The sequence below is a fragment of the Oncorhynchus gorbuscha genome, linkage group LG15, assembly GCF_021184085.1.
Source record: "Oncorhynchus gorbuscha isolate QuinsamMale2020 ecotype Even-year linkage group LG15, OgorEven_v1.0, whole genome shotgun sequence".
Taxonomy (NCBI): domain Eukaryota; kingdom Metazoa; phylum Chordata; class Actinopteri; order Salmoniformes; family Salmonidae; genus Oncorhynchus; species Oncorhynchus gorbuscha.
The window spans coordinates 38,879,935-38,906,881 of record NC_060187.1 but is presented as its reverse complement, the minus strand read 5'-3'; the positions used below and the strand labels follow the sequence as shown (position 1 = coordinate 38,906,881).

Here is a 26,947-nt window from a genome sequence, read left to right as displayed (position 1 = left end):
CTCTGGGACAAAGAGGAGCTCTGGGGACAAAGAGGAGCTCTGGGGACAAAGAGGAGCTCTGGGGACAAAGAGGAGCTCTGGGGGCAAAGAGGAGCTCTGGAGACAAAGAGGAGCTCTGGGGACAAAGAGGAGCTCTGGGGCAAAGAGGAGCTCTGGGGCAAAGAGGAGCTCTGGGGCAAAGAGGAGCTCTGGGGCAAAGAGGAGCTCTGGGGCAAAGAGGAGCTCTGGGGCAAAGAGGAGCTCTAGGGCAAAGAGGAGCTCTAGGGCAAAGAGGAGCTCTGGGGCAAAGATGAGCTCTGGGGCAAAGAGGAGCTCTAGGGCAAAGAGGAGCTCTAGGGCAAAGAGGAGCTCTAGGGCAAAGAGGAGCTCTAGGGCAAAGAGGAGCTCTGGGGCAAAGAGGCAAAGTAAGCCTGATGCAAGGCTGAGAAGAACAGGTGCTGTTATTATAGACTGTGCTAAGGAAAAATAACAAGTAGACTGTCATTCTCTAGGAGTCCAACCACCCAAGTAAATGAATAAAGAAGCTCAATAATGTAAGACACTCACCAAGGACATAGGAAGATAAATAGAACATGAATTTGGGCATTACAGCCAAGCTGTTTTGACCGTTGGTGTTATTACTACAGTATAAGGGAAAGGATTTTACTACAATGCATTCAACTGAAATGTGTCTTCCGCATTTAACCCAACCCATCTGAATCAGGTGGTAAAGGAAGGGTGATTCAACCACCCCAGCATTAACTAGAACCCCTTGCCCACTGCGCCCAGGCTGACTGACCTGCTGTGCCACCCCGCTGTAGACATCCTGGGGCACCTCACAGGGAATAAGGTTCACAGAGGTGGCACCAATCACGTCTCGACCCAGGGCTGCATAGTGCTGCAGGCCGTTACACGAGCCATCCTGAGAGAGAGGAGGGAGAGAGAGAGATGCAACACTATAACAGATCACAAAACTGGTGGATGGAGTCGAGTAGGCGGTGTGATACTGCTGGCAGCATTCGTTTAATTTAACAATGACATAGCCCACAGATTGTGAGAGTAACAGACAACTAAGTACCCAGTCAAATTACTACGCTCATTCCAAAAGACATCTGGACCTTGACTTCTCACACAGAGACAGAGAGACTCGAAAATAATAGAAAGGAAAATAGAGAGCAAATAAGCAAGCAACTTTTATTGGAGTGGCAAATAAAAGATTAACCGTGGCCATGGATGGAGTCCTGAAGCAGCAGAGAAAGACCAGGTCAATGGGCTGCTCAGCTCTTTGTGAGGTTTTAACTGGGCACCGATTGTGCTTACGCCTGCAGATTGCTCTACCACTGGCTCTTTTACACAGCCAGAGCCCAGCCAACAGACAGAAGCTAACTGATGTCTGAACACATCATTTCAGCTAGATGACCATATTGCTTACACCTACAGTTAAAGTCGGAAGTTTACATACACCTTAGCCAAATATATTTAAACTCAGTTTTTCACTATTCCTGACATTTAATCTTAGTAAAAATTCCCTGTCATAAGTCAGTTAGGATCACCACTTTATTTTAAGAGAGTAAAATGTCAGAATAATAGTAGAGAGAATGATATATTTCTGCTTTTATTTATTTCATCACTTACCCAGTGGGTCGGAAGTTTACATACACCCAATTAGTATTTGGTAGCATTGCCGTTAAATTGATTAACTTGGGTCGAACGTCTCGGGTAGCCTTCCAAAAGCTTCCCACAGTAAGTTGGTTGAATTTTGGCCCATTCCTCCTGACAGAGCTGGTGTAACGGAGTCAGGTTTGTAGGCTTATTCAGTTCTGTCCACTTTAATACCTTGACTTTGTTGTCCTTTAGCCATTTTGCCACAACTTTGGAAGTATGCTTGGGGTCATTGTCCATTTGGAAGACCCATTTGCGACCAAGCTTTAACTTCCTGACTGATGTCTTGAGATGTTGCTTCAATATATCCACATTTTTCTTTCCTCATGATGCCATCTATTTTGTGAAGTGCAACAGTCCCTCCTGCAGGAAAGCATCCCCACAACATGATGCTGCCACCCCCGCGCTTCACGTTTGGGATGGTGTTCTTCGGCTTGCAAGCGTCCCCCCTTTTCCTCCAAACATAAGGATGGTCATTATGGCCAAAGAGTTCTATTTTTGTTTCATCAAACCAGAGGACATTTCAACAAAAAGTACAATCTTTGTCCCCATGTACAGTTGCAACCGTAGTCTGGCTTTTTGATGGCGGTTTTGGAGCAGTGGCTTCTTCCTTGCTGAGCGGCCTTTCAGGTTATGTCGATATAGGACTAGATTTACTGTGCATATAGATACTTTTGTACCTGCTTCCTCCATCTTCACAAGGTCCGTTGCTGTTGTTCTGGGATTGATTTGCACTTTTCGCACCAAAGAACGCGTCTCCTTCCTGAGCGGTATGACGGCTGCCTGGTCCCATGGTGTTTATTCTTGCGTACTATTGTTTGTACAGATGAAAGTGGTACCTTCAGGCATTTGGAAATTGTTCCCAAGGATGAATCAGACTTATGGAGGTCTACAATTTTTTTCAGAGGTTGATTTCTTTTGATTGTCCCATGATGTCAAGCAAAGAGGCACTGAGTTTGAAGGTAGGCCTTGAAATACATCCACAGGTACACCTCCAATTGACTCAAATTGTGTCAATTCGCCTATCAGAAGCTTCTAAAACCATGACATGAATTTTCTGGAATGTTCCAAGCTGATTAAAAGCCACTGTCAACTTAGTGTATGTAAACTTCTGACCCACTGGAATTGTGATACAGTGAATTATAAGTGAAATAATCTGTATGTAAACAATTGTTGGAAAAAATAACTTTGTTTGTTGACAAGAAATGTGTGGAGTGTTTGAAAAACTAGTTTTAATGACTTCAACCTAAGTGTATGTTAACTTCTGACTTCAACTGTACCTATATATATAATCCTTTCAGATCTACATGGAGGGTCAAGTGGTAGGGGTTAGAGGTCAACGTCACTACCTGATGTACAGGAAAGTGGGAGATGAAGTGTGTGGGGTCAGGTGACCTGACGGCGTTGGCTATCTCCATACAGCAGGCCAGGGTTTGCCAGGGTTCATCTGCATTCTGCCACCACTTCTTACCCTGCCATGGAAACATAGACAATGCAGTATTAGATACTCAAAACAATGCAGTACTAGATACACAACATTACTACTCAACGGTTCGATTATCTCCCAGTGGGTAGAATAATAATCTCTATCTACGAGCTCCAACAGTATGATAAGAAACAGAAAACATTGTTAGCAGACTGACGATGAGGGGGTTGTCTGCAGAGTCCAGGATGTCCTCCATGATTGCATTGGCGTACTCCAACCTGCCTGCCAGCGAGCTGCGTTTCTTCAAGCCTGTCAGGTTGACCAGGTGGATCTTCAGCCATTCCAGCCCGCTCGGCCCTAAGGGCTTCCCCTCCGCAAACACCAGGACGGCCCTGGTCACATCGCTGCCTAGGTGGTTGAAGTAGGGCGGGCACGGGTAGGTGCGCCCGCGGAAGTCCATGTTGTGGGGGAACCAGAAAACCTCGTCCCTCATGTGGTTGGCGATGGAGAGTTTATAGAGGGCGTCCATCCTGAGGCTGTGCATCTCACTGCACTTCTTCTTGGCATTAACCACCTCCCTCTTCAGGTGGGCCTTCTCGGCTGAGGTGAAGGTGGCTGAGTCCTGCTGGTTGTAGCGGGGAATCTTAGGAGCCTCAGAGTTGGGCGGCGGAACATCCAGCTTCTCGCTACCCTTATCATTGAAGATGGAGATGATGATGTCCAGCAGGGGCTGGTTGATCCTCCAGGCTGCGTTGCCCAGCTGGTTGAGGGAGTCCAGCACGGCATGGAGGTCAGCATCCTGGCACTTTTCCAGCAGGATCTCATGCTGGTTGGCACCTTCCACCGCACGCATCATTTTGGTGGGGGTGAGGAGGTAAGCGCCGAATTTAGCCGAGGTCCAGGGCACGGGCGGGCACAGCATGGGCATCACGTAGGAGTCAAAGGTCAGCTTGGTGTCCATGGCATCCTGCTGCATCTGCGTCAGGATGGGGTGCGGCTTGATGAAGCCGACCTGGAGCCAATCACATCACAAGAGATCTAATTAATTACATTAAATACAGATCATACAAATACAGTACCAGTCCAATCAAATATAAGCTCAAAACAGAGCTGAATGTTTCAATTAAGCTTCAGTAAAACAGTCAGGCTTATTTGCTGAGACAACAACACATTAATAATGGCTTCAGCTAAGGTGTCTGGTTTATAGAAGTTTTATTTATTATATTTTCCTCCCCAATTTCGATCTGGTCTCATTGCTGCAACTCCCCAACAGGCTCAGAAGGCGAAGGTCGAGTCATGCGTCCTCCGAAATATGACCCACCAAAACGCGCTTCTTAACTCCCGCCCGCTTATCCCAAAAGCCAGCTGCACCAATGTGTCGGAGGAAACTGACAACCGAGGCATTCAACTGACAACCGAGGTCAGCCTGCAGGCGTCCGGCCCGCCACAAGGATTCGCTAGAGCACAATGAGCCAAGTAAAGCCCCCCCCGGCCAAACCCTCCCCTAACCCGGACGACGCTGGGCCAATTGCACGCCGCCCTATGGCACTCTCGATCACGGCCGGTTGTGACACAGCCTGGGATCGAACCCAGGTCTGTAGTGATGCCTCTATCACTGTGATGCAGTGCCTTAGACCGCTTCACCACTCGGGAACCCAGTTCATAGCAGTTTTAATCACGTGACAGCTGGAGATGAACTAACTACTCCCTGAAAGACTTCACCATCCAAACCCAGACTTACAGAAACAGCATTGAACAGCACCACAGTATAAACCAACAGTGCACAGAGAGAGCTAAAGAGAGAGAGATGTTATAACAGATTCAGTCCATCAACCAGGCAGAGCCTAACTGTGCATGCTGTAAAATCATTAGACTGCACCCTGCTGGCCTACCCTCTATCCCTCTGAGCCAGAACAGCAGAAGGATGGGTGGCCAGAGACAAGCTTCGAAACCCACAGTGGACTCCACTGTCAAAGCACATCAAGTCCACCAGGTTGAGATGCCGGCAGGTGCTTTTTTCCCCCACCAGGAACGAGGCTCGGAGGACAATATAGAAAGTGTCTAAATTTCCTTGTCTGTTATCCCAGGACAGTAAATCAGCCAGCCAATTAAGGGGACAGTAAAAAAAAGGATTAGTTTGGAAGCCATTCGTCCTACTCAACTGCACCGCCGTCCACTCTTGCAGGGAAAGCGGTTTTATTATTCATATGCCTATGAGCCAGACCATGCAGGCAGAGAGTAATATGAGGGAGCTGAGCTGAGAGAGGAGAGCTGAAGACAGATGGAGAAGCTATGACAGACAGCCCTGTCCAAAACCAAGGTCACCTGTTATGTTCTGGCTGCTTTTCACTGCTGCACTACTGATCGATTTCGCTCATAAATGCCGACGTGAAGATTAAGGCATGAGCTGAGGAACCAACACTAACCCTGGGAAATTGGGTGAATAAATTAATTGGGAGAAAATAACTGGCATAAAATCACTTCAACTAACAATTCCACTCTAGTATATTCTTTACCTGTTTGTTACTGCGGAAGGTGTACATGTGGTAGAGCACAGGGATGAGCTTTCGGTCGTAGGCAGAGTTGAGGAGGTCGCTGTTCACTTTCATGTGCTTGACCATGAGGTCCACCAGGTAGGTACCCAGCTCCACCACCACCATGTGAGGCCAGTGGGTCTCGTCCCCCAGCAGGGAGGGACCAGAGCTATGCTCCGCCTCCAGCTTCCACCATCGCTCCCTAGGCAATACGTCAAACTCCTGCAAGGCACAGTAAGGAGGTTTTCTTTAAGTCAAACAGTAGGTCAATAATTTGACACGTCTTCTAATTGCATGCAGATAAAGACCAGATAAAGACCAGATGTGGAGGAGTGAAACCTTAGAGTCTTTGGCCAGTAGCTCAGTATATTCATTGTAGATATGACTAAGCTTGTCCACCATCTGATTGTGTCCCTTCATGCGGATGCAGAACATGTTGTGAACCCGGTTGCCTAGCTCCTTGGCCAGGATGTGGAGAGACTCCCCACTGGGAGGCAGGTTGGACAGACTCTGACCACAGACAAAGAGCAACATGATTAGGACTATCCGGATTTTATAGAATGACATTTTATGCAATGCTACAAAGTTGCTAAATAAACCTCAACCCTGAACTCTAAATACAACAGAGGTCTATAGGACCCAAGGTCATAGATACTGCTGGGATTCAGTGGGTTTTTTTCTGAGGGATCCGAGCGCAGAACATTGCGGAAAGTCAAATTCAACTTTGGATCATTCAGATCATCACCTTTCAAAAAGGTGAGATTTAAAACAACAGATGTGTGTATGACCCAAGCACCAATATACTGATAGCATTCAGCGGGTTATATACCTGGATCATGATGTCTACATAGTCCTTTTCATCCAGCAGACAGAGGTAGGGGTAGAGGCTGAGTCTGACGGCTTTCTGGGTGCTGCTGGCCAAGATGATCTTGCCCTCCCTCAGGGCCCCAACCAGGGCTTTGTGCCACACTAACCGCTGCACTGCCAGAAGGTCCCGCTGAAACAGACAACATGGTCTCACTGCATGGTCTTGTGTGGATGAAAACATGTTCTGCCTTATATCCACTCTGGACATGAGTTCAAATTTGACTTAAGTTTAAACAACAAACACAATTATATCTGTAGTATCTGTGGTATTCAGCACATACAATTGAGGCCAAATACATTGAGTGTACAAAACATGAGGAACACCTGCTCTTCCAATGACAGACTTACCAGGCGAAAGCTATGATTCCTTATTGATGCCACTTGTTAAATCCACTTCAGATCAGTGTAGATACAGAAGAGGAGACCGGTCAAATAAAGATTTTTAAGCCATAAGACGATTGAGACATGGATTGTGTATGTGTGCCATTCAGAGGGTGAATGGGCAAGACAAAATATTTAAATGCCTTTGAACAGGGTATGGTAATAGCAGGGCTAGGTAATAGCCAGCTTTTGTCCGATATATATTTGTAAAGACAATTAATAAAATTTGCACCAGCCAATTGTCCAGGAGAAAGAAAAAAATCCCATTGCGAAATAATGCTTTTTAGCCGATTCATTGATGGAAATATATTTGACTGATCATGCTAATCTGTCTATAAATTAATATAGTGGAATTAAATAGGCTTGTGTACAGTATATTCGTTATGCATCTTATTTATCACAAGCGTACAGCATACAGATACAGAGCCTATGAGTGGAAAATATGTTGCTGCTGCATCTTGTGGTGCTTTCAAGACAACTGGGAACTTGGAAAGGCAAAAGGTCAAATCATGACGTCAGTGATCTTAAAGTCAGGAAAATCGGCCCTCTAGACAGAGTTGCGGAGTTGTAATTCCCAGTTGGAGCTCGTTTTTTTGCCAAGTTCCCAGTCTTGAATGCACTGAAGTTGGAAGTCAGAGATTTCTGAGTTGTTTTTTTTAATACCAATTTTCCCAGTAATCTTGACCTCTGTCCTCTTGAGTTCTTAAAGCAAAGGTCATACGCTCCATGTAGTGGATTTCTTTTACAATCACTATCCATTGTGTCACTGTGGGAGGGTCTTTTATGTAGCCATTTTCTAGTGATAGAAGTAGTTCTGAGTAGTTTTGAAAATGGAAATGGAAGGCAGGCTTCATCAGTGCGTCACACACACACATTTAGAAAACAATGGTTTAAAACCTGAACATTTTAATACATATTTTGAGGCATGTCTTACTATTCTAAATTTCTAACGGATATTTTCATCTCTATCACATGAAACCGCTCACATGTGCAGTGCCCTTTTGACAAAGGTGGTTTCCCGCTAATTGCATTACGGAACGTACATTTGCACGTAGCCTACTGCTTTGTGTGCATTGCTGCACTTATAATGTGAAGAAATAATAATTTATCAACATTTTAAGCTAAAACGTTCTGATCTGTTGCATCAGACATTTCTTTTTAGTGTTATTTTATTTATGTTGGTATGAATATTGTCCCACAACTGTCCCCCGAGTCTGTTTGGAACAGTCCATTTCTTTCTCGACAAGCTAACCAATAGAATAAGTAGCCTAAACTTTTCTACTATAGTAGGGTGAAACAGGCTGGTGATTTTGCTGTTCGCTACTCATCTTGTTGGCCGAGGAAAAGTAAATGTAACCAGTTAGTCTAATGCACATCAAAGTTCACCTCAGAATTCAGTAAGCATCATCAAACCAAATCTAATTTTATTGGTCACATACACATAATTAGCAGATGTTATTGCGAGTGTAGCGTAATGCTTGTGCTTCTAATTCGTCGACTTGCATGTTCTGTTTTTTTTAATGAATTACCATTCTAAATGTGATTTATGTAATCCTGAGTACCATGGGTGGACCCCCCTAATCAGGTTTACGCACCCAATTCATATGGGTCCGCAAAATTTCTCAAATTTCCTGTAAATTAAAATGTTGCAGGACAAATGTTCGGCAACACATTTTCCTAATGGAAACCCTGGGTAGTAGGTGCCAGGTGCATCGGTTTGAGTGTGTCAAGAACTGCAACACTGCTGAATTTCTCAAACTCAACAGTTTCCTGTGTGTATCAAGAATGGTCCAACACCCAAAGGACATCCAGACAACTGTGGGAAGCATTGGAGTCAACATTAACCAGCATCCCTGTGGAACTCTTTCGATACATTGTAGAGTCCATTTCCCGACGGATTGAGGCTGTTCTGATGGCAAAAGGGGGTGCAACTGTATGGTTGAGAGGGGTGAAGCTAAATCAATGGCAAAAGAGGTCTGGCTGTACAACCAACAGAAGATGACTGGCCACCCCTCAGAGCCTGTTCCTCTCTAGGTTTCTTCCTAGGGTCTGGCCTTTCTATTGAGTTTTCATAGCCACCATGCTTCTACATCTGCATTGCTTGCTGTTTGGGGTTTTAGGCTGGGTTTCTGTACAGCACTTTGTGACATCAGCTGATGTAAAAAGGCTTTATAAATACATTTGATTGATTGATTGATTGATTGAATCAGATGACTCATTCATCCCAAAACCCACTGATATTGCCAAGTACTTTAATATTTTTTTTATTGGCAAGATTAGCAACTTTAGGCACAACATGCCAGCAACAAATGCTGACACTACACAAGTATATCTGACCAAATTATGAAAGACAAGCATTGTAATTTTGAATTCCGTAAAGTACGCTTGGAAGAGGTGAAAAAGCCACCGGGTCTGACAACTTGGATGGAAAATTACTGAGGATAATAGTGGATGATATTGCCACTCCTTTTTGCCATATCTTCAACTTAAGCCTACTAGAAAATGTGTCCCCTCAGGCATGGAGGGAAGCAAAATTAATAGCCGACCAATCAGCCTGTTACCAACCATTTGGATGTGTTTGACCAGTTCCAATGCTATTTTTCAGTAAACAAATTGACAGACTTTCAGCACGCTTAAAGGGGAGGACATTCAACAAGCACTTACACTTATTAAGCCAGCAGCATACCACCCTGCATCTGCATCGCCCCCACCCCCCCCCCCCCCCAGGTATTGTCAGGAATTCCCCAGGGCAGCTGTCTAGGCCCCTTACTTTTAAAAATCTTTACTAACGGCATGCCACTGGCATATCCCCCTTGAGTAAAGCCAGTGGATGTATTGTAATGTTTTTTAAAATGTTATAACTGCCTTAATTTTGTTGGACCCCAGGAAGAGTAGCTGTTGCCAAAGGATCCATAATAAATACAAAACTCAATATTTGGAAAGTGTTCCTAATATTTTGTACAATGTTTGGCACCCTTGTACTTTTTCAATGGAGATCAATGAAGCAGAATATTATGTTTTCTCTTTGAAAAACTGATTGTATGGCTATTTTTTACCCGGTAGGCACCTGCAACTTACCACAGGTGAAATACATTACATTTTTTGGGTCCTGTGCAGTTGTAAATCAAACAAATACACGTGTGAACACAAAGTTTTTCAATTTCAACTTATTTGAGAAGAAATAGTGAATCATGGAAAGGTGCCAATATATTTGGTGCATCTGTATGTGTTCAGATTCAGAGATGGTGAGAGGACAGATGTCTCCAGCCAGGTTGTAAAACCAGGTCAGCCTTCCATCCATGGGACTGTCATATTCCCCATCCATGCCAGGAGGAGAGAGCCCAGCTGACACCGAACAGATAGGCTGGCCTGGCCTGTAAAGGTGACTCAGCTCCCTCCTCAGGAGAGCCTCATTACAATATATTATCATGCTGCTCTGCCTGCTGTAAATGTTGCAGGACCACCAGGGACCCTCGTCCTCCGGCTCCCAGTCTGAAACATTGTCTGGAAATGCAGGGAGAGTTTAAACTGTAAATGCCAATGCCTGGCCCCAGACCACTGAGATATGGGGAGAGGGACACATCGCAGGAATAATATAGCTGATGTCTGGTGGCCTCAATGCATAATGTTCAAAGTTTTGACTGAAGTCTGGACAGAAACTTTTCTCACAGATGACACTGACTGAACATGAAAAAAAATACATCAACATCATGAAAATATATGATTTTGTCATTGGTAGTGCTGAGCGATTAGTGCTTTTTGAGGTTGGTTTGCGTCGTGCCTAAGAACAGCCCGTCGCTATGGTATATTGGCCATATACCACACCCCCTCGTGCTATATTGCTTAAACACACACACACACACCCTTTAAAAATATATATTTTCCTTTATTACTGTCTAAAAAAAGTAAATACATTTACATTTAAGTTTTCCTTATCCTTATTACAAATTGGTGCATTAACCTTATGACATCCAGTAGAACAGTCCCAATTGCATCTAAACTAGTGAACAACAACCCTTAGGCCAGTATTTCCAGCTTATACATACTACATACATTTTATCAACAGTCTATTTATTATTAGTTGTTATTAGTCTCAACCTTCAGCTCCATTCAACCCCTCTCATCTATCTCTTAACATAATCCATATTGGATTTCTATTTGCCAAATATTTCTCAACTGATTTGATGTTTCACAAAAGTTCAGAACCTTTCTATTCTCATTGTTTCTACAGACTGTAAATTTAAAATATTATTTTTTGCTAAAAGTATTATTATATTATTGATCGATTGACTGACTTTTCAGATCACCCAGTAGTGCTATCTGCAGGGTTAGCTCCGGGTAAATATTGCAATTCTTCAGCCATTCCTGGACCTATGACCAAAAACAAGCTACATATGGATAGTATAAATAAAAAAAAGATCTAATGATTGTCTCTTTGCAGCTAAATCTGCAGAGCTGGGAAGGTTGTATCTCCCATATAAATAACATTATATTGGTTGCAAGAATTTCGTATAATAATTTAAATGGTAAAATTCAAAGTTTTGAATCTGGCATCATTTTGCATATCAGTTCATAATCCATGTGCCATGGTACGTCAAAAATCTCTTCCAAACTATTTTGCAATCTATACTGCACGACTGTCAATTTCTTGGTCCTTAATAAATTCAACTGGTATACTTTTTTTATTTATCACAATTTTCTTTAACCAATTATAGTCTTTAATACAGGGCTGACAGACAGGTTCCTTACTTTTTCCCCCTTCCACTTTCCTCTTCCATTTTTGCGGAAACGCTGCATATAGTTGGTTGTAATTTTGGGGTAGAGCAGACATTTCCATATGTTTTTGTTAGCTGCATGTGACATAACTCCACCAGTCCTATTTCTGATATCATTTATGACGATTATACCTTTTATTTAATTTTTATTTAATAATATTTTTTAAATAAATTAATATATTTATAGTAAAACACTGAAATACACTCTAGTAACACAGTATGGAATAGTAACACACTGAAATACACTCTAGTTTATTGCCTGCACCTAGCAAATAGTTTAAAAAAATGATTATTTGGAACGGCAAGCCAGGCAGAATTAAACGGGCCTATTTATATAATGAATATTAATTTGGAGGGCAGAAATGATTAAATATTAAAGCACTAGACCTCTCACTAAATGCTTCAGTCATACAAAAGTTATACTGAATTCCAAACTGGTTCACGAGCAAATTAGTAAAACTGTCTCATGTTCAAGAATGGCCTTTTCCCTTTTATTCAGATTACAACCTCTCACTTTCCGTTATTTGAAAAGTAAATCATCTCCCAAATATGGTTAAACTAACAACAATATTTGTTGTATTATTTGTTCTGTCTTTTCTGGTGGATTAAATGGAAATTGCAACCAACTTTCTATGGCTTGTTTTAAAAATAGCTGATTTCCTTTTCAAATAACTGAAAGTGAGAGGTTGTAATCTGAATAAAAAGAAAAAGGCCATTCTTGAACATAGGATGAGACATTCCTACCAATTTAATAGAAAACCAGTTTGGATTTCAGTCTAACTTTTGTATGACTGAAGCCTTTAGTGAGAGGTTTAATGCTTTAATATTTAATCATTTCTGCCCTCCAAATTCATATTCATTATATAAATAGGCCCGTTTAATTCTGCCTGGCTTGCCGTTCCAAATCATTAAAAAACTGTTTGCTAGGTGCAGGCAATAAACTATAGTCTATTTCAGTGTACTACTATTCCATACCGTGTTATTATAGTGTATTTCATTGTGTTACTATTCCATAATGTATTAGTATAGTAGTATATTTCAGTAGTATTATTCCATACTGTATTCCTATAGTGTATTTCTATTCCATACTGTATTACTATAGTAGTATATTTCAGTGTTACTATTCCATACTGTATTCCTATAGTGTATTTCTATTCCATACTGTAATCCTATAGTGTATTTCTATTCCATACTGTATTCCTAGTGTATTTCTATTCCATACTGTATTCCTATAGTGTATTTCTATTCCATACTGTAATCCTATAGTGTATTTCTATTCCATACTGTATTCCTAGTGTGTTACTATTCCATACTGTATTCCTATAGTGTATTTCTATTCCATACTGTATTCCTATATTGTATTTCTATTCCATACTGTATTACTATAGTATTTATATTTCCATGCTGTAGTGTGTATTTCTATTCCATATTGTATTACTATAGTGTATTTCTATTCCATGCTGTATTACTATAGTAGTATATTTCAGTTTCTATTCCATATTGTATTACTAAAGTGTATTTCTATTCCATACTGTATTCCTATATTGTATTTCTATTCCATACTGTATTACTATAGTATTCCATATTTCAGTGTATTTACTATTCCATACTGTATTCCTATAGTGTATTTCTATTCCATACTGTATTCCTATAGTGTATTACTATTCCATACTGTATTCCTATAGTGTATTTCTATTCCATACTGTATTCCTATAGTGTATTTCTATTCCATACTGTATTCCTAGTGTATTTCTATTCCATTTCAGTGTTTTCTATTCCATACTGTATTGCTAGTGTATTTCTATTCCATACTGTATTGCTAGTGTATTTCTATTCCATACTGTATTGCTAGTGTATTTCTATTCCATACTGTATTCCTATAGTGTATTTCTATTCCATACTGTATTCCTATAGTGTATTTCTATTCCATACTGTATTACTATAGTTTATTTCTATTCCATACTGTATTCCTAGTGTATTTATATTCCATGCTGTATTGCTATAGTGTATTTCTATTCCATACTGTATTCCTATAGTGTATTTCTATTCCATACTGTATTCCTAGTGTATTTCTATTCCATACTGTATTACTATAGTAGTATATTTCAGTGTTACTATTCCATATTGTATTACTATAGTGTATTTCTATTCCATACTGTATTACTATATTGTATTTCTATTCCATACTGTATTACTATAGTAGTATATTTCAGTGTGTTACTATTCCATATTGTATTACTATAGTGTATTTCTATTCCATAATGTATTACTCTAGTAGTATATTTCAGTGTTACTCCAGCTAGGCCAGACTATACGTGTAGGTGGCCAGTTTGTTTACCATCTTGGCCATGTGTGAGGTGACAGGCTTCATGGCCTCCACAGAGTGAATGGTGATGGTGCTGGCCTGCTCGATGCTCAGCTGACGGCTGAACCTCCCCTGCAGCTCCTCCAGACTGAAGGCCATCTTGGGGTATTTAGCATCTGCCCTCTGAAACACACAGACAGAGCAGAGGATAAGGGGGGGGGGGGCATAAACAGACTGGGATCTCCAGGGAGAGACTATTACCTTGCATCATAGGAGAGATACACTAGAAGGGAGCCTACATTAAACCTAAAGTCCATTATTAGACTTAATAGTTCTGGTACATCAGTGTTTCCTTGTGGAGAATACACACATTGCTTTGATACATTTTGGAATGTGTATGTGTTTGTGTGAGAGTGTGTGTGTGTACAATCCTGGCCAAAGAGAGGGTATGTGTGTGTGTGTGCTGAATAATGAGGGACTGTGTTGATGGGTAGGGTTTTGTCAGGTCAGGGTGCTGAGCCTTACCCAGCCTTTTATCACTAGACGCTCAGCTCCACAAGACTATAAAGCAAAACAAATGGCTCATTATGCTCGTTGTTAAAACGTGTAGTCATGTCCTGTGTGCACCATCAAATTGTATTACTGTGAGCTGGTACCTTGACCGATTGGCATTTCATTTACGAGATCAAAGTGAAAATCTAACTACAGTATACGTCTTTACATAAGAGTGTGGATATTGCTAACTAGAATTAAATGGTAACACATTTAACGTCAATGTACTTCTCTCTCTGTGTGTGTGCAGTGTGTACTTATATTTGTCCTACTTCACACATGTACAAGTGGGTGTTAATACATGCGTGTGAATTGGAAATGTGTTTTTTGCATATCCCACTCTCCCTGAGACACCCTCGGAGAGCGGGGACACAGACAGGGTCTGCCATTCAATGGCGACCCTGGAGCAATTATGATTAAGTGCCTTGCTCAACAGCACAAACAGATTTTTCAACATGTCGTCTCAGGGATTTGAACCAGCGACCATTTGCCCACTGGCCCAACAGGGTGGGTGTATTTAGTGCTTGGAGTGATGGCACAAAATGGACTAAGGCCCATGCCATCATTCCCCCTGTGCCTGCAGTCACCTGACAGAGACAAATACGGAGGAAACGAGGGCACAAACTAATGCAAACCAAACTCACAAAGCCTTAATTTAACGGCCAGTAGATATGCAAATTACCTTCCATCCCATCACCCTCCGTGTGGCTAATTAAAAAATAACTATGCTTATATCGTTATGTGCTGCTGCTTTAAGCTTAACCAGCACCAAAGGTATGGCAGCCACCCAATTAAAAAACCCATATACACTCATTATATAAATACAGAGCTGGCTAAGTGGTCCAGCAGGAAGGGTACTGAGTAGACCTACATACTGAGAGGTCCGGTGTGCTTATACATGTTGTCATTTATTATTGAAAGAGGACGTTAGTGGCCTGTGCAAGGACAACTGGGTATTATCAGAAAACACATTACATAGGGGTTGATGCTTTATTAACCCAGGAGACAAACACTAAATCTGTCCTCAAGAGAAGAGACTGCACGCTATTGGACCGCAGCCAAAACAAAGCTAAAGGTTACCCAGGAGATAAATCACTTGGGCATTGGCTCTGCTGCACTACATAATGGCAAAATACTACCTTCTCTGTGGAGTAGATGTGCTCTTAATCTTTTTTTTTTAAGAGCAAGCTTTGCTGCTGAGAAACGACAGGATATATACTGACATATATAGACATCTCTGTGTAGGTCTCAGACATTGTGTTTCAGCTTGACTATGGCAGTTCATGCTGGGCCAAGAGAGGGGACTGAATAATAAGCATTTGTTCATGTGTATTGTTGTTTGCGTGAGAAGAAGTGAGTCAGATGCTTGTTGCTGCCCAGGGGCTGTGAGATTGTCCAGAGAGGGAGTAGTGTCATGCGATGCCCGGCTTTCAGCATAGGCTGGAATGGGACAACTACCACGCCTCTCCCACTGTCTTTCTCTTCCTCCTCCTCACTGTCTGTTTTCAAGGGCCCCTGGCAAAGACTTATCTGTCAGCGAAGCCACAGCCCAGGGCAGGAGAGGGAATCAAAATGAATGACCACTAAGGCTGTGTGCTTTATAAGAATAAAAACACAAAATCTTCAATGACAATGTCTAAATAGTAGATCAAACTGCATTTGCTAAAACTTCATACATATTCCAAATAGTACATTACACAAATAATATTTTAACGAGCTTATGCCGACAGTAATTGAGACTACTCATGAGACAGTGTTATGAAACCTTGGCACAACAACTCTCTCTCTCTCAGCCAGTACTCAATTATGAAAGCAGAAGCAGATTGTAAATGTTGCAGACCTCTGGTGTTTGCAATGCACCTTAGCCTATTCCCTATTTAGTACACTACTTTCGACCAGAGCCCCAAGGCTCTATACAGTGAATAGGATGCCACTTGGTACGTATAGCCTAGAGTTGAAGTCGGAAGTTTACATATACCTTCGCCAAATAAATTTTAAAATGTAGCCTTCCACAAGCTTCCCACAATAAGTTGGGTGAATTTTGGCCCATTCCTCCTGACAGAGCTGGTGTAACTGAGTCAGGTTTGTAGGCCTCCTTGATCGCACATGCTTTTTCAGTTCTGCCCACAAATTTTCAAAAGGATGAGGTCAGGGCTTTGTGATAGCCACACCAATACCTTGACTTTGTTGTCCTTTAGCCATAACTTTGGAAGTATGCTTTGGGTCATTGTCCATTTGGAAGATGTTGCTTCAACATAATTTCCCTTCATCATGATGCCATCTATTTTGTGAAGTGCACCAGTCCCTCATGCAGAAAAGCACCACCACAACATGATGCTGCCACCCCCGTGCTTCAAGGTTGGGATGGTGTTCTTCGGCTTGCGAGCCTCCCACTTTTTCCTCCAAACATAATAATGGTCATTATGGCCAAACAGTTTGAATTTTGTTTCAGCAGACCAGCGGACATTTCTACAAAAAGTACAATCTTTGTTCCCATGTGCAGTTACAAACCGTAGTCTGGCTTTTTTATGGTGGTTTTGGAGCAGTGGCCTCTTCCTTGCTGAGCGGCCTTTCAGGTTGTGTCGATTTTGGACTCGTTTTACTGTGGATATAGATACTTTTCTACCAGTTTCCTCCAGCATCTTCACAAGGTCCTTTGCTGTTGTTCTGGGATTGATTTGCACTTTTCGCACCAACGTACGTTCATCTCTAGGAGACGGTAAGCGGTATGAAGGCTGCGTGGTCCCATGGTGTTTATACTTGCGTACTATTGTTTGTACAGATGAACTGGTACCTTCAGGCGTTTGGAAATTGCTCTCAAGGATGAACAAGTACAGGTCTACAATTGGCTGATTTCTTTTGATTTTCCCATGATGTCAAGCAAAGAGGCACTGAGTTTGAAGGTAGGCCTTGAAATACATCTACAGGTACACCTCCAATTGACTCAAATGATGGCAATTAGCCTATCAAAAGCTTCTAAAGCCATGACATAATTTTCTGGAATTTTCCAAGCTGTCAACTTAGTGTATGTAAACTTCTGACCCACTGGAAACGTGATACAGTGAATTATAAGTGAAATAATCTGTCTGTAAACAATTGTTGGAAAGATTGTGTCATGCACAAAGTAGATGTCCTAACAGACTTACCAAAACTATAGTTTGTTAACAAGAAATTTGTGGATTGTTTGAAAAACAAGTTTTAATGACTCCAACCTAAGTGTATGTGTAAAGTGTAAACTTCTGACTTCAACTGTATGTTGTTTGACCTGTTTTACATGTAGTCAGCTGCACAGTATTCTGTTGACCTTTTCTGGATATGATAGATAATATGCTATCCTGGTACACCCTACCCAGCCCTGTTAGTTACACAGGAAGTAGGTGTAAAAAAAAAAAAAAAACAGTATTCCTTCAAAAAAAAAGGGTTGGATGTGTGACTATTAAAGAATTATTCAACAGCAGTAGATACGATTTTTCTGGCTCTGAGGCCTAGAATGCCCTACTGTTGTGTCAAATGGACAATGCACCAATCCTTTCCCACCTGGCATGGTATAATTTGATACAGAATATTTTCTTAATTTATAGACCAATGAAACGTTGATAAATAGGCAATGGAAATTTTACATGTATTTGTTTCTATTTTAATGACAGTCAATTTTATACGAATCGCATAGCTGTCTCTCTCCTTCATACTTTCCTTGTCAATTCATTATCTTATAGCGTACTTTCGGAAAGCCTAAGGTAGGACTAGGTTTTTTCATAAGTTTTAAGGAAAGGATAAATATTTGCTTGTGTCTGACATACGCTGGTTGCTTTGATTGACGGGTCCTTTTACGGGGGTGTGCGTGTGTGGGTTCGCTGATTCTATCTACAGGCCTATAGACTACCGGTCAAAAGTTTTAGAACAGCTACTTTTTCTTTATTTTGACTATTTTCTACATTGTGTAATAATAGTGAAGACATCAAAACTATGAAATAACACATATGGAATCATCTACTAACCAAAAAAGTGTTAGACAAATCAAAATATATTTTATATTTGAGATTCTTCAAATAGCCACCATTTGCCTTGATGACAGGTTTGCACACTCTTGGCATTCTCTCAACCAGCTTCATGAGGAAGTCACCTAGAATGCATCTCAAATAACAGGTGTACCTTCTTAAAAGTTGTGGAATTGCTTTCCTTCTTATTGCAATTCAGCCAATCAGTTGTGTTGTGACAAGGTAGGGGGGTATACAGAAGATAGCCCTATTTGGTAGAATACCAAGTCCATATTATGGCAAAAACAACTCAAATAAGCAAAGAGAAATGACAGTTCATTATTATTTTAAGACATGAAGGTCAGTCAATACGAAACATTTCAATAACTTTTCCTCAAGTGCAGTTGCAAAAACTATCAAGCGCTATGATGAAACTGGTTCTCATGAGGACCGTCACAGGAGTGGAAGACCCAGAGTTACCTCTGCTGCAAAGGATAAGTTCATTAGAGTTACCAGCCTCAGAAATTGCAGCCCAAATAAATGCTTTACAATGTTCAAGTAACAGACACATCTCATTAGACCGGTGGAAATTTGTCATCTGTTCTGGAGTCCAAATTTGAGATTTTTGGTTCCAACTGCTGTGTCCTTGTGAGATGCGGTGTGGGTGAATGGATGATCTCCACATGTGTGATTCCCACGGCAAAGCATGGAGGAGGAGCTGTTATGGTGTGTGGGTGCTTTGCTGGTAACACAGTCTGTGATTTATTTAGGATTCAAGGCATACTTAACCAGCATGGCTACCACAGCATTCTGCAGCGATACGCTATCCTATCTGATTTGGGCTTAGTGGGACTATCATTTGTTTTTCAACAGGACAATTACCCAACACACCTCCAGGCGGTGTAAGGGCTATTTTACCAAGGAGAGTGATGGAGTGCTGCATCAGATGACCTGGCCTCCACAATCACACGACCTCAACCAAATTGAGATGGTTTGGGATGAGTCAAACCACATAGGAAAAGCACCCAACAAGTGCTCAGCAGGCAGGGTAGCCTAGTGGTTAGAGCGTTGGGCTAGTAACCGGAAGGTTGCAAGTTCAAATCCCCGAGCTGACAAGGTACAAATCTGTCGTTCTGCCCCTGAACAGGCAGTTAACCCACTGTTCCTAGGCCGTCATTGAAAATAAGAATTTGTTCTTAACTGACTTGCCTAGTTAAATAAAGGTAAAATAAAAATAAAATAAAAATGTGGGAACTCATTGAAGAATTCCAAGTGACACTGGTTGAGAGAATGCCAAGTGTGCAAAGCTGTCATCAAGGCCAAGGGTGTTTAACCCTTTTTTGGTTACTACATGATTCCATATGTGTTATTTCATAGTTTTGATGGCTTCACTAGTATTCTACAATGTAGAAAACAGTCAAAATAAAGAAAATCCCTTGAATGAGGAGGTGTTCTAAAACTTTTGACCAGTCCATTCAGAAAGTTTCCTGAAGTAGCCTGTCTGGACTCCAACTCTTTAATAAGAATCAAACACTCCTGTCATGATTTAATCTTGTAAAAAGGCCTGTTTTCAGTCACTTACGCTACATAATTTCTCTCATTATGGCATCTGCTCGGACGGAACATATGCCAAGGTGACTGCCATTGAATGACCAGCAGGGTTTGTGACGTTACGCAAATATTTTGAGAAATTTTAAAGAAACCATCGGACTTCATGTGAATGGAGTTTTGCGTCAAAATAGGATCTGTGTTTTTTTCCATTTTTTTCAAGATGGGCATATAGCTTTATTTTGACTCCGTATATGAAAAATGTGACAGCTCCTTTCCAACCTGCCATTTGTTATTTAATAGATTCATATTTATAAGTAATAAACTGAATAACAATAATGAAATGCCATGATAATAACGAAGTGTAATGGCTTGTTTCAAAAAGGTTATATTAAAAAGTATATGCATGTAATCAAGTGTACAAAGAATTGTGAAGTCCCCTAAAAAGACAAACAGTAACATACATTTAAACAAAATGGACACATCGAGAAAAACAAATGGAAAATGGAAAGAAAAGGAAAAATCAGCAACAAAGTGTAATGCAATAGTGAAATTCCACATTTCTTTTGAGTCTGATAGCCTATGTGTTAAATTGTGTCAATACAAAAATGTTACAATCCTCTCCAATCAGAGATTTCTTAATTTGTATACTAGACTAATATTTAGCGGTAATAACTTAAATAATAATAATGAAATGCTACTGATAATAACTAAGTGTAACTGTAATAGTGACGTTGCAGAGAAAATCCACGGTTATGTTGGTGACCGTGTACATTGGCCTAGGGAATTACTGTAACATCAAATCCCAAGACCGTCAGAGACCTAACAGGAAGAGAGCCAGGCATATCATTACTGGCATGGCCCCCTGCAATATGTCAGCCTGACAAATCATGTAAGTAGGGTAGGGATTTGCCAGGGACCTCACAATACCATATCATCTCAATACTTGGGTGCCTTTAGGATATGTATTGCGATTCTATATGTATTGCGATTCTATATGTATTGCGATTCGATACTGTGATCAATGCTCCAAACAAGAGGGAGCGAAGATAAAAGGTAAGGAAATAGGCATGGAAGGAAATAGGCATGGAAATAGAAGTGCTGAATGCAAATTGGCTGCCTATTTAAAAAGATAATGGAGAACAAGCTATGAAGGAAAATATTGGCGTTTTGGTGCAGGTACAGCCAAAAAGCACAAATATAATATTGCAATATTGTCAAAACAATACGATCGATCGTCAAAAATAATATCCCGATATGTAACTATATCGATTTTTTTCTCCAGTAACAAAATATAAGAGAATGAACGTGGGCCAGCCCTGCTAAAAACACAACTGTGTACTGTACGGGCTGGAAATTAATCGTGTGAGGAAGCACAGCACAGCAGCACCACCAGATAGAGAGCAGCGTTTTGCCACCACGTCTAAAAATGCATATCATGATACATGAAAGGAGGAGTGACAATCATATCATTCTGCTCTGCTGCTAGTGCTAGGGTCTCCTGGCTGGCATATTCCTCATTCACACTGCTGCTCCAACTCTACAGTCAGCCCAACTAAACACCTATTTAACACCCACTTCATCACTAGTCCTAGAACCCTACTTTGTCAGTTGTTGTTTTTCTATGATGATGTCATCATCAATAAATTCATCAAGCTTTCTCTGTTCCCGAATATTGTTTTCCTTTGCTCTACCAACAGACTGTATGTAGGACAACAACATGAGGTCTAAAAAGAAGTGTACACTATGTTCAAAAATACATGTAGCTAATGCACCATGATTTCATAGAGCTTGTTATAGGACATAAAAACACAACCTAGTCCAACCACTGCTTTCAGAGAGGGCTCCAGGCATGAACTGAGAAGAAGCATGTTATGTGTCAGATAGCAAGGCAGTTGGCCAAAGAGACATTTCTGTCTCCAACAATGGAAGTAGTGTTCTATTCTGTCATTCTAGTCCAGTCTACTTACTCTAGATGTGATAATTATTCTATTTGACTCTCCTACTCTCCTCGTGGCTTGAGGCGTCTATTCTCCTCGTGGCTTGAGCCGTCTACTCTCCTCGTGGCTTGAGCAGTCTACTCTCCTCGTGGCTTGAGCAGTCTACTCTCCTCGTGGCGTCTACTCTCCTCGTGGCTTGAGGCGTCTAGTCTACTCGTGGTTTGAGCCGTCTACTCTCCTCGTTGCTTGAGCCATCTACTCTCCTCGTGGCTTTGAGGCGTCTACTCTCCTCGTGGCTTGAGGCGTCTAGTCTACTCGTGGCTTGAGGCGTCTAGTCTACTCGTGGCTTGAGGCGTCTAGTCTACTCGTGGCTTGAGGCGTCTAGTCTACTCGTGGCTTGAGGCGTCTAGTCTACTCGTGGCTTGAGGCGTCTAGTCTACTCGTGGCTTGAGGCGTCTAGTCTACTCGTGGCTTGAGGCGTCTAGTCTACTCGTGGCTTGAGGCGTCTAGTCTACTCGTGGCTTGAGGCGTCTAGTCTACTCGTGGCTTGGAGGCGTCTAGTCTACTCGTGGCTTGAGGCTAGTCTACTCGTGGCTTGAGGCGTCTAGTCTACTCGTGGCTTGAGGCGTCTAGTCTACTCGTGGCTTGGAGGCGTCTAGTCTACTCGTGGCTCGTCTGGCGTGGCTTGAGGCGTCTAGTCTACTCGTGGCTTGAGGCGTCTAGTCTACTCGTGGCTTGAGGCGTCTAGTCTACTCGTGGCTTGAGGCGTCTAGTCTACTCGTGGCTTGAGGCGTCTAGTCTACTCGTGGCTTGAGGCGTCTAGTCTACTCGTGGCTTGAGGCGTCTAGTCTACTCGTGGCTTGAGGCGTCTAGTCTACTCGTGGCTTGAGGCGTCTAGTCTACTCGTGGCTTGAGGCGTCTAGTCTACTCGTGGCTTGAGGGGTCTACTCTCCTCGTGACTTGAGGCGTCTACTTTACTCTTGACTTGAGGTGTCTACTCTACTCTTGGCTTGAGGTGCCTACTCTACTTTACTCATGGTTCAACTTGTGTCCTACCTCTGTGTAGAAGTCTTTGACTAGTGGTGAGGAGCAGGTTTGCAGGATAGTGTTGATGCTGGACTGGAAGTCTGGTTGCACGGTGTGGATGGCTCTGAGCACCATGTCCCTCTCATCCTGCCTGAACACACAGTGACTGAACAGCTCGTCCACAGGCAGGCCATCCTCCTCCATCTGACGCAAGACCCTGAGGACAGACCAGGAAACACAATGGGTTGAGTTAGAAAATACACATTATTCCCTAAAAGGCTGAATTTTGCCATAAATATCCAGGCCTACGTCCAGATGACAAGTGCCTTGGGGGTAAAGGCAACGGATCGATTACAAGTGTTGAACACAATCTTTAGGTAATATGTTATTTGCTTGAAGTTCAAAGTTAGGAATGCACATTTATCAGTATAAAAACATAGAAGTCAATATTTTGACCTTAGTCTTCATAAGGTGGGGCCAAGTGTCTCATACACAGTGTACAAAAAATTAAGAAGACGTTCCTAATATTGAGTTGCACCCTCTTTTGCCCTCAGAACAGCCTCAATTTGTTGGGGCAAGGGCTCTACAAATTGTCGAAAGCGTTCCACAGGAATGCTGACCCACGTTGACTCCAATGCTTCCAACAGTTGTTTCAAGTTAGCTGGATGTTCTTTGGGTAGTGGACCATTCTTGATAAAGGGAAAGGGGTGACAGGACTAAGATTGGTTCAGCTAGGAGTTTTGATGTAATTTCCGGTGACAACTTGTGGACTTGTTTACGTACTGCTGTGCGGTTTGTTGATAACGTTACTTTGCTACCTGCCAACCTGCCAACTACAGTTTTTACTTTTTAATTACTGTTTTATATTTAAAACGCTCAACTATTTTCATTAAACTTTTTCACCCCGGATGCTTTATCTGGACATGGTACTACACAACCTCAGATGACTTATAATTGCAGTCGCTGTACTCATAATATACAGGAGAACGATCGCCTTATGATGAGGATAGCCATGCTGCAAGCCCAGCTTCAGACGCAATCATTAGTCAAGGGTAAATAAAGTGTGGGAAAGTATGAAAACAGTGTCTGTGCCACCAATAAATACAGATAGTAGTATAAATCCCCTCGGACAGTCCCCGCAGCCGGACCATTTTCTCATGGCTTCTGGAAGGAAATGCTGTAGGAATGTTCAACCGGTGTCACTCATTCAGACGACAGAAACATTTTACCGGTTTTCCCCGAGTCGGATTCAGAGGTCGAGCCTTCCCTGGTCTATCCTCCACCCGTTACAGGGTCTGAGATGCCGAAGCCTCCCACCATTAGCTCTGACAAATTGAAAACCCAAGTCATTGGTGACTCCATTACCCACAATATTAGACTTAAAAAGAACAATCCAGCGATCATACACTGTTTACCAGGGGGCAGGGCTACCGACGTTAAGGCTAATCTGAAGATGGTGCTGGCTAAGGTTAAAACTGGCGAGTGTAGAGAGTATAGGGATATTGTTATCCATGTCGGCACAAAATATGTTAGGATGAAACCGTCAGAGGTCACCAAGTGCAAAGCAGCTAGAAAAGCAGCTAGAAAGATGTGTCGGCATCGAGTAATTGTCTCTGGCCCCCTCCCAGTTAGGGGGAGTGATGAGCTGTACAGCAGTCTCACAACTCAATCAAATCAAATTTAATTGGTCACATACACATGGTTAACAGATGTTAATGTGAGTGCAGTTAAAATGCTTGTGCTTCTAGTTCTGACCATGCAGTAATATCTAACAAGTAATCAAACAATTTCACAACAACTACCTGATGCACACAAGTGTAAGGAATGAATAAGAATATGTACATATAAATATATGGATGAGCGATGGCTGTGTGACATAGGCTAGAAGCAGTAGATGGTATAGAGTACAGTACATACATATGAGATGAGTAATGTAGGGTACGTAAACATTGTGTAAAGTGGCATTGTTTAAAGTGAATAGTGATACATTTATTACCTCCAATTTTTTATTATTAAAGTGGCTAGAGATTTGAGTCAGTATGTTGGCAGCAGCCACTCAATGTTAGTGATGGCTGTTTAACAGTTTGATGGCCTTGAGATCGAGACTGAAAAACAGCTTCTGTCCCAACTTTGATGCACCTGTACTGACCTCACCTTCTGGATGAGTGGGGTGAACAGGCAGTGGCTCGGGGGGTTGTTGTCCTTGATTATCTTTTTGGCCTTTCTGTGACATCGGGTGCTGTAGGTGTGCTGGAGGGCAGGTAGTTTGCCCCTAGTGATGATGCATGCAGACCTCACTACCCTCTGGAGAGGCTTACGGTTGTGGGCGGAACAGTTGCCGTACCAGGCGGGGATACAGCCTGACAGGATACTCTCGATTGTGCATCTGTAAAAGTTTGTGAGTGTTTTCGGTGACCAGAAATATTTCTTCAGCCTCCTGAGGATAAAGAAGTGCTGTTGCACCTTCTTCACCACACTGTCTGTGTGAGTGGACCATTTCAGTTTGTACGTGATGAGTACGCCGAGGAACTTAAAACTTTCCACCTTCTCTACTACTGTCCCGTCGATGTGGATAGGGGGGTGCTCCCTCTGCTGTTTCTTGAAGTCCATGATCATCTCCTTTGTTTTGATGACGTTGAGTGTGAGATTTTCCTGACGCCACACTGCGAGGGTCTCGTTGTTGTTGGTAATCAAGCCTACCACTATAGTGTCGTTTGCAAACTTGATGATTGAGTTGGAGGCGTGCCACGCAGTCATGGGTGAACAAGGAGTACAGGAGAGGGCTGAGAACGCACCCTTGTGGGGCCCCAGTGTTGAGGATCAGCAGAGTGGAGATGTTTCCTACCCTCACCACCTAGGGGCGGCCTGTCAGAAAATCCAGGACTCAGTTGCACAGGGCGGGGTCGAGACCCAGGGTCTCGAGCTTAATGATGAGTTTGGAGGGTACTATGGTGTTAAATGCTGAGCTTAATCGATGAACAGCATTCTTACATAGGTATCCTCTTGTCCTGATGGGTTAGGGCAGTGTGCAGTGTGATTGCGTCATCTGTGGACCTATTGGGGCGGTAAGCAAATTGGAGTGGGTCTAGGGTGTCAGGTAGGGTGGAGGTGATATGATCTCTATAGTCTCTCAAAGCACTTCATGATGATGGAAGTGAGTGCTATGGAGTGATAGTTGTTTAGCTCAGTTACCTTAGCTTTCTTGGGAACAGGAACAATGGTGGCCCTCTTGAAGCATGTGGGAACAGCAGACTGGAATAGGGATTGATTGACACACCAGCCAGCTGGTCTGCGCATGCTCTGAGGACGCAGCTAGGGATGCCGTCTGGGCCTGCAGCCTTGCGAGGGTTAACACGTTTTAAATGTTTTACTCACGTTGGCCGCGGTGAAGGATAGCCTGCAGGTTTTGGTAGCGGACCATGTCAGTGGCACTGTACTGTCCTCAAAGCGAGCAAAGAAGTTGTTTAATCTGTCTGGGAGCAATACGTTGGTGTTCCCGACGGGGCTGGTTTTCTTTTTGTAATCTGTGATTGACTTTAGACCCTGCCACATACGTCTCGTGTCTGACCCGTTGAGCCATATACTGACGCTTAGCTTGTTTGATTGCATTGGATCGCGCTTTCAGTTTTGCACGAATGCTGCCATCAATCCACGGTTTCTGGTTGGGGAAGGTTTTAATAGCCGCAGTGGATAAAACATCACCGATGCACTTGCTAATAAACTTGTTCACTGAATCATTTCAATCACTAGTTGAAAACTGTTTTCTGCCCCTCCCAAGATAGAATTTGTAGATAATTGGCCCTCTTTCTGGGACTCACCCACAAACAGGACCAAGCCTGGCCTGTTGAGGAGTGACGGACTCCATCCTAGCTGGAGGGTTGCTCTCATCTTATCTATGAACATAGACAGGGCTCTAACTCCTCTAGCTCCACAATGAGATAGCCAGCTTAGTGGAGTCTGCCACTAGCACAGTCA

At 42.4% G+C, this 26,947-nt stretch overlaps 1 protein-coding gene across 2 annotated transcripts in view; it reads right to left on the bottom strand.

Annotated features, from left to right (window-relative positions):
- Positions 1 to 26,947, bottom strand: part of LOC123997096 (DNA-directed RNA polymerase, mitochondrial-like) — a 97,630-nt gene that overhangs the window by 47,269 nt on the left and 23,414 nt on the right. For both annotated transcript variants that reach the window (XM_046301130.1, XM_046301131.1), the window contains exons 5-12: positions 23,003 to 23,189; positions 13,963 to 14,112; positions 6,431 to 6,598; positions 5,941 to 6,111; positions 5,584 to 5,823; positions 3,285 to 4,079; positions 2,991 to 3,113; positions 779 to 901 (exon numbers count right to left, since the gene is read on the bottom strand). In XM_046301130.1, the coding sequence (XP_046157086.1) occupies positions 779 to 901; positions 2,991 to 3,113; positions 3,285 to 4,079; positions 5,584 to 5,823; positions 5,941 to 6,111; positions 6,431 to 6,598; positions 13,963 to 14,112; positions 23,003 to 23,189 (1,957 nt within the window). The remainder of the gene's footprint in view (positions 1 to 778; positions 902 to 2,990; positions 3,114 to 3,284; positions 4,080 to 5,583; positions 5,824 to 5,940; positions 6,112 to 6,430; positions 6,599 to 13,962; positions 14,113 to 23,002; positions 23,190 to 26,947) is intronic.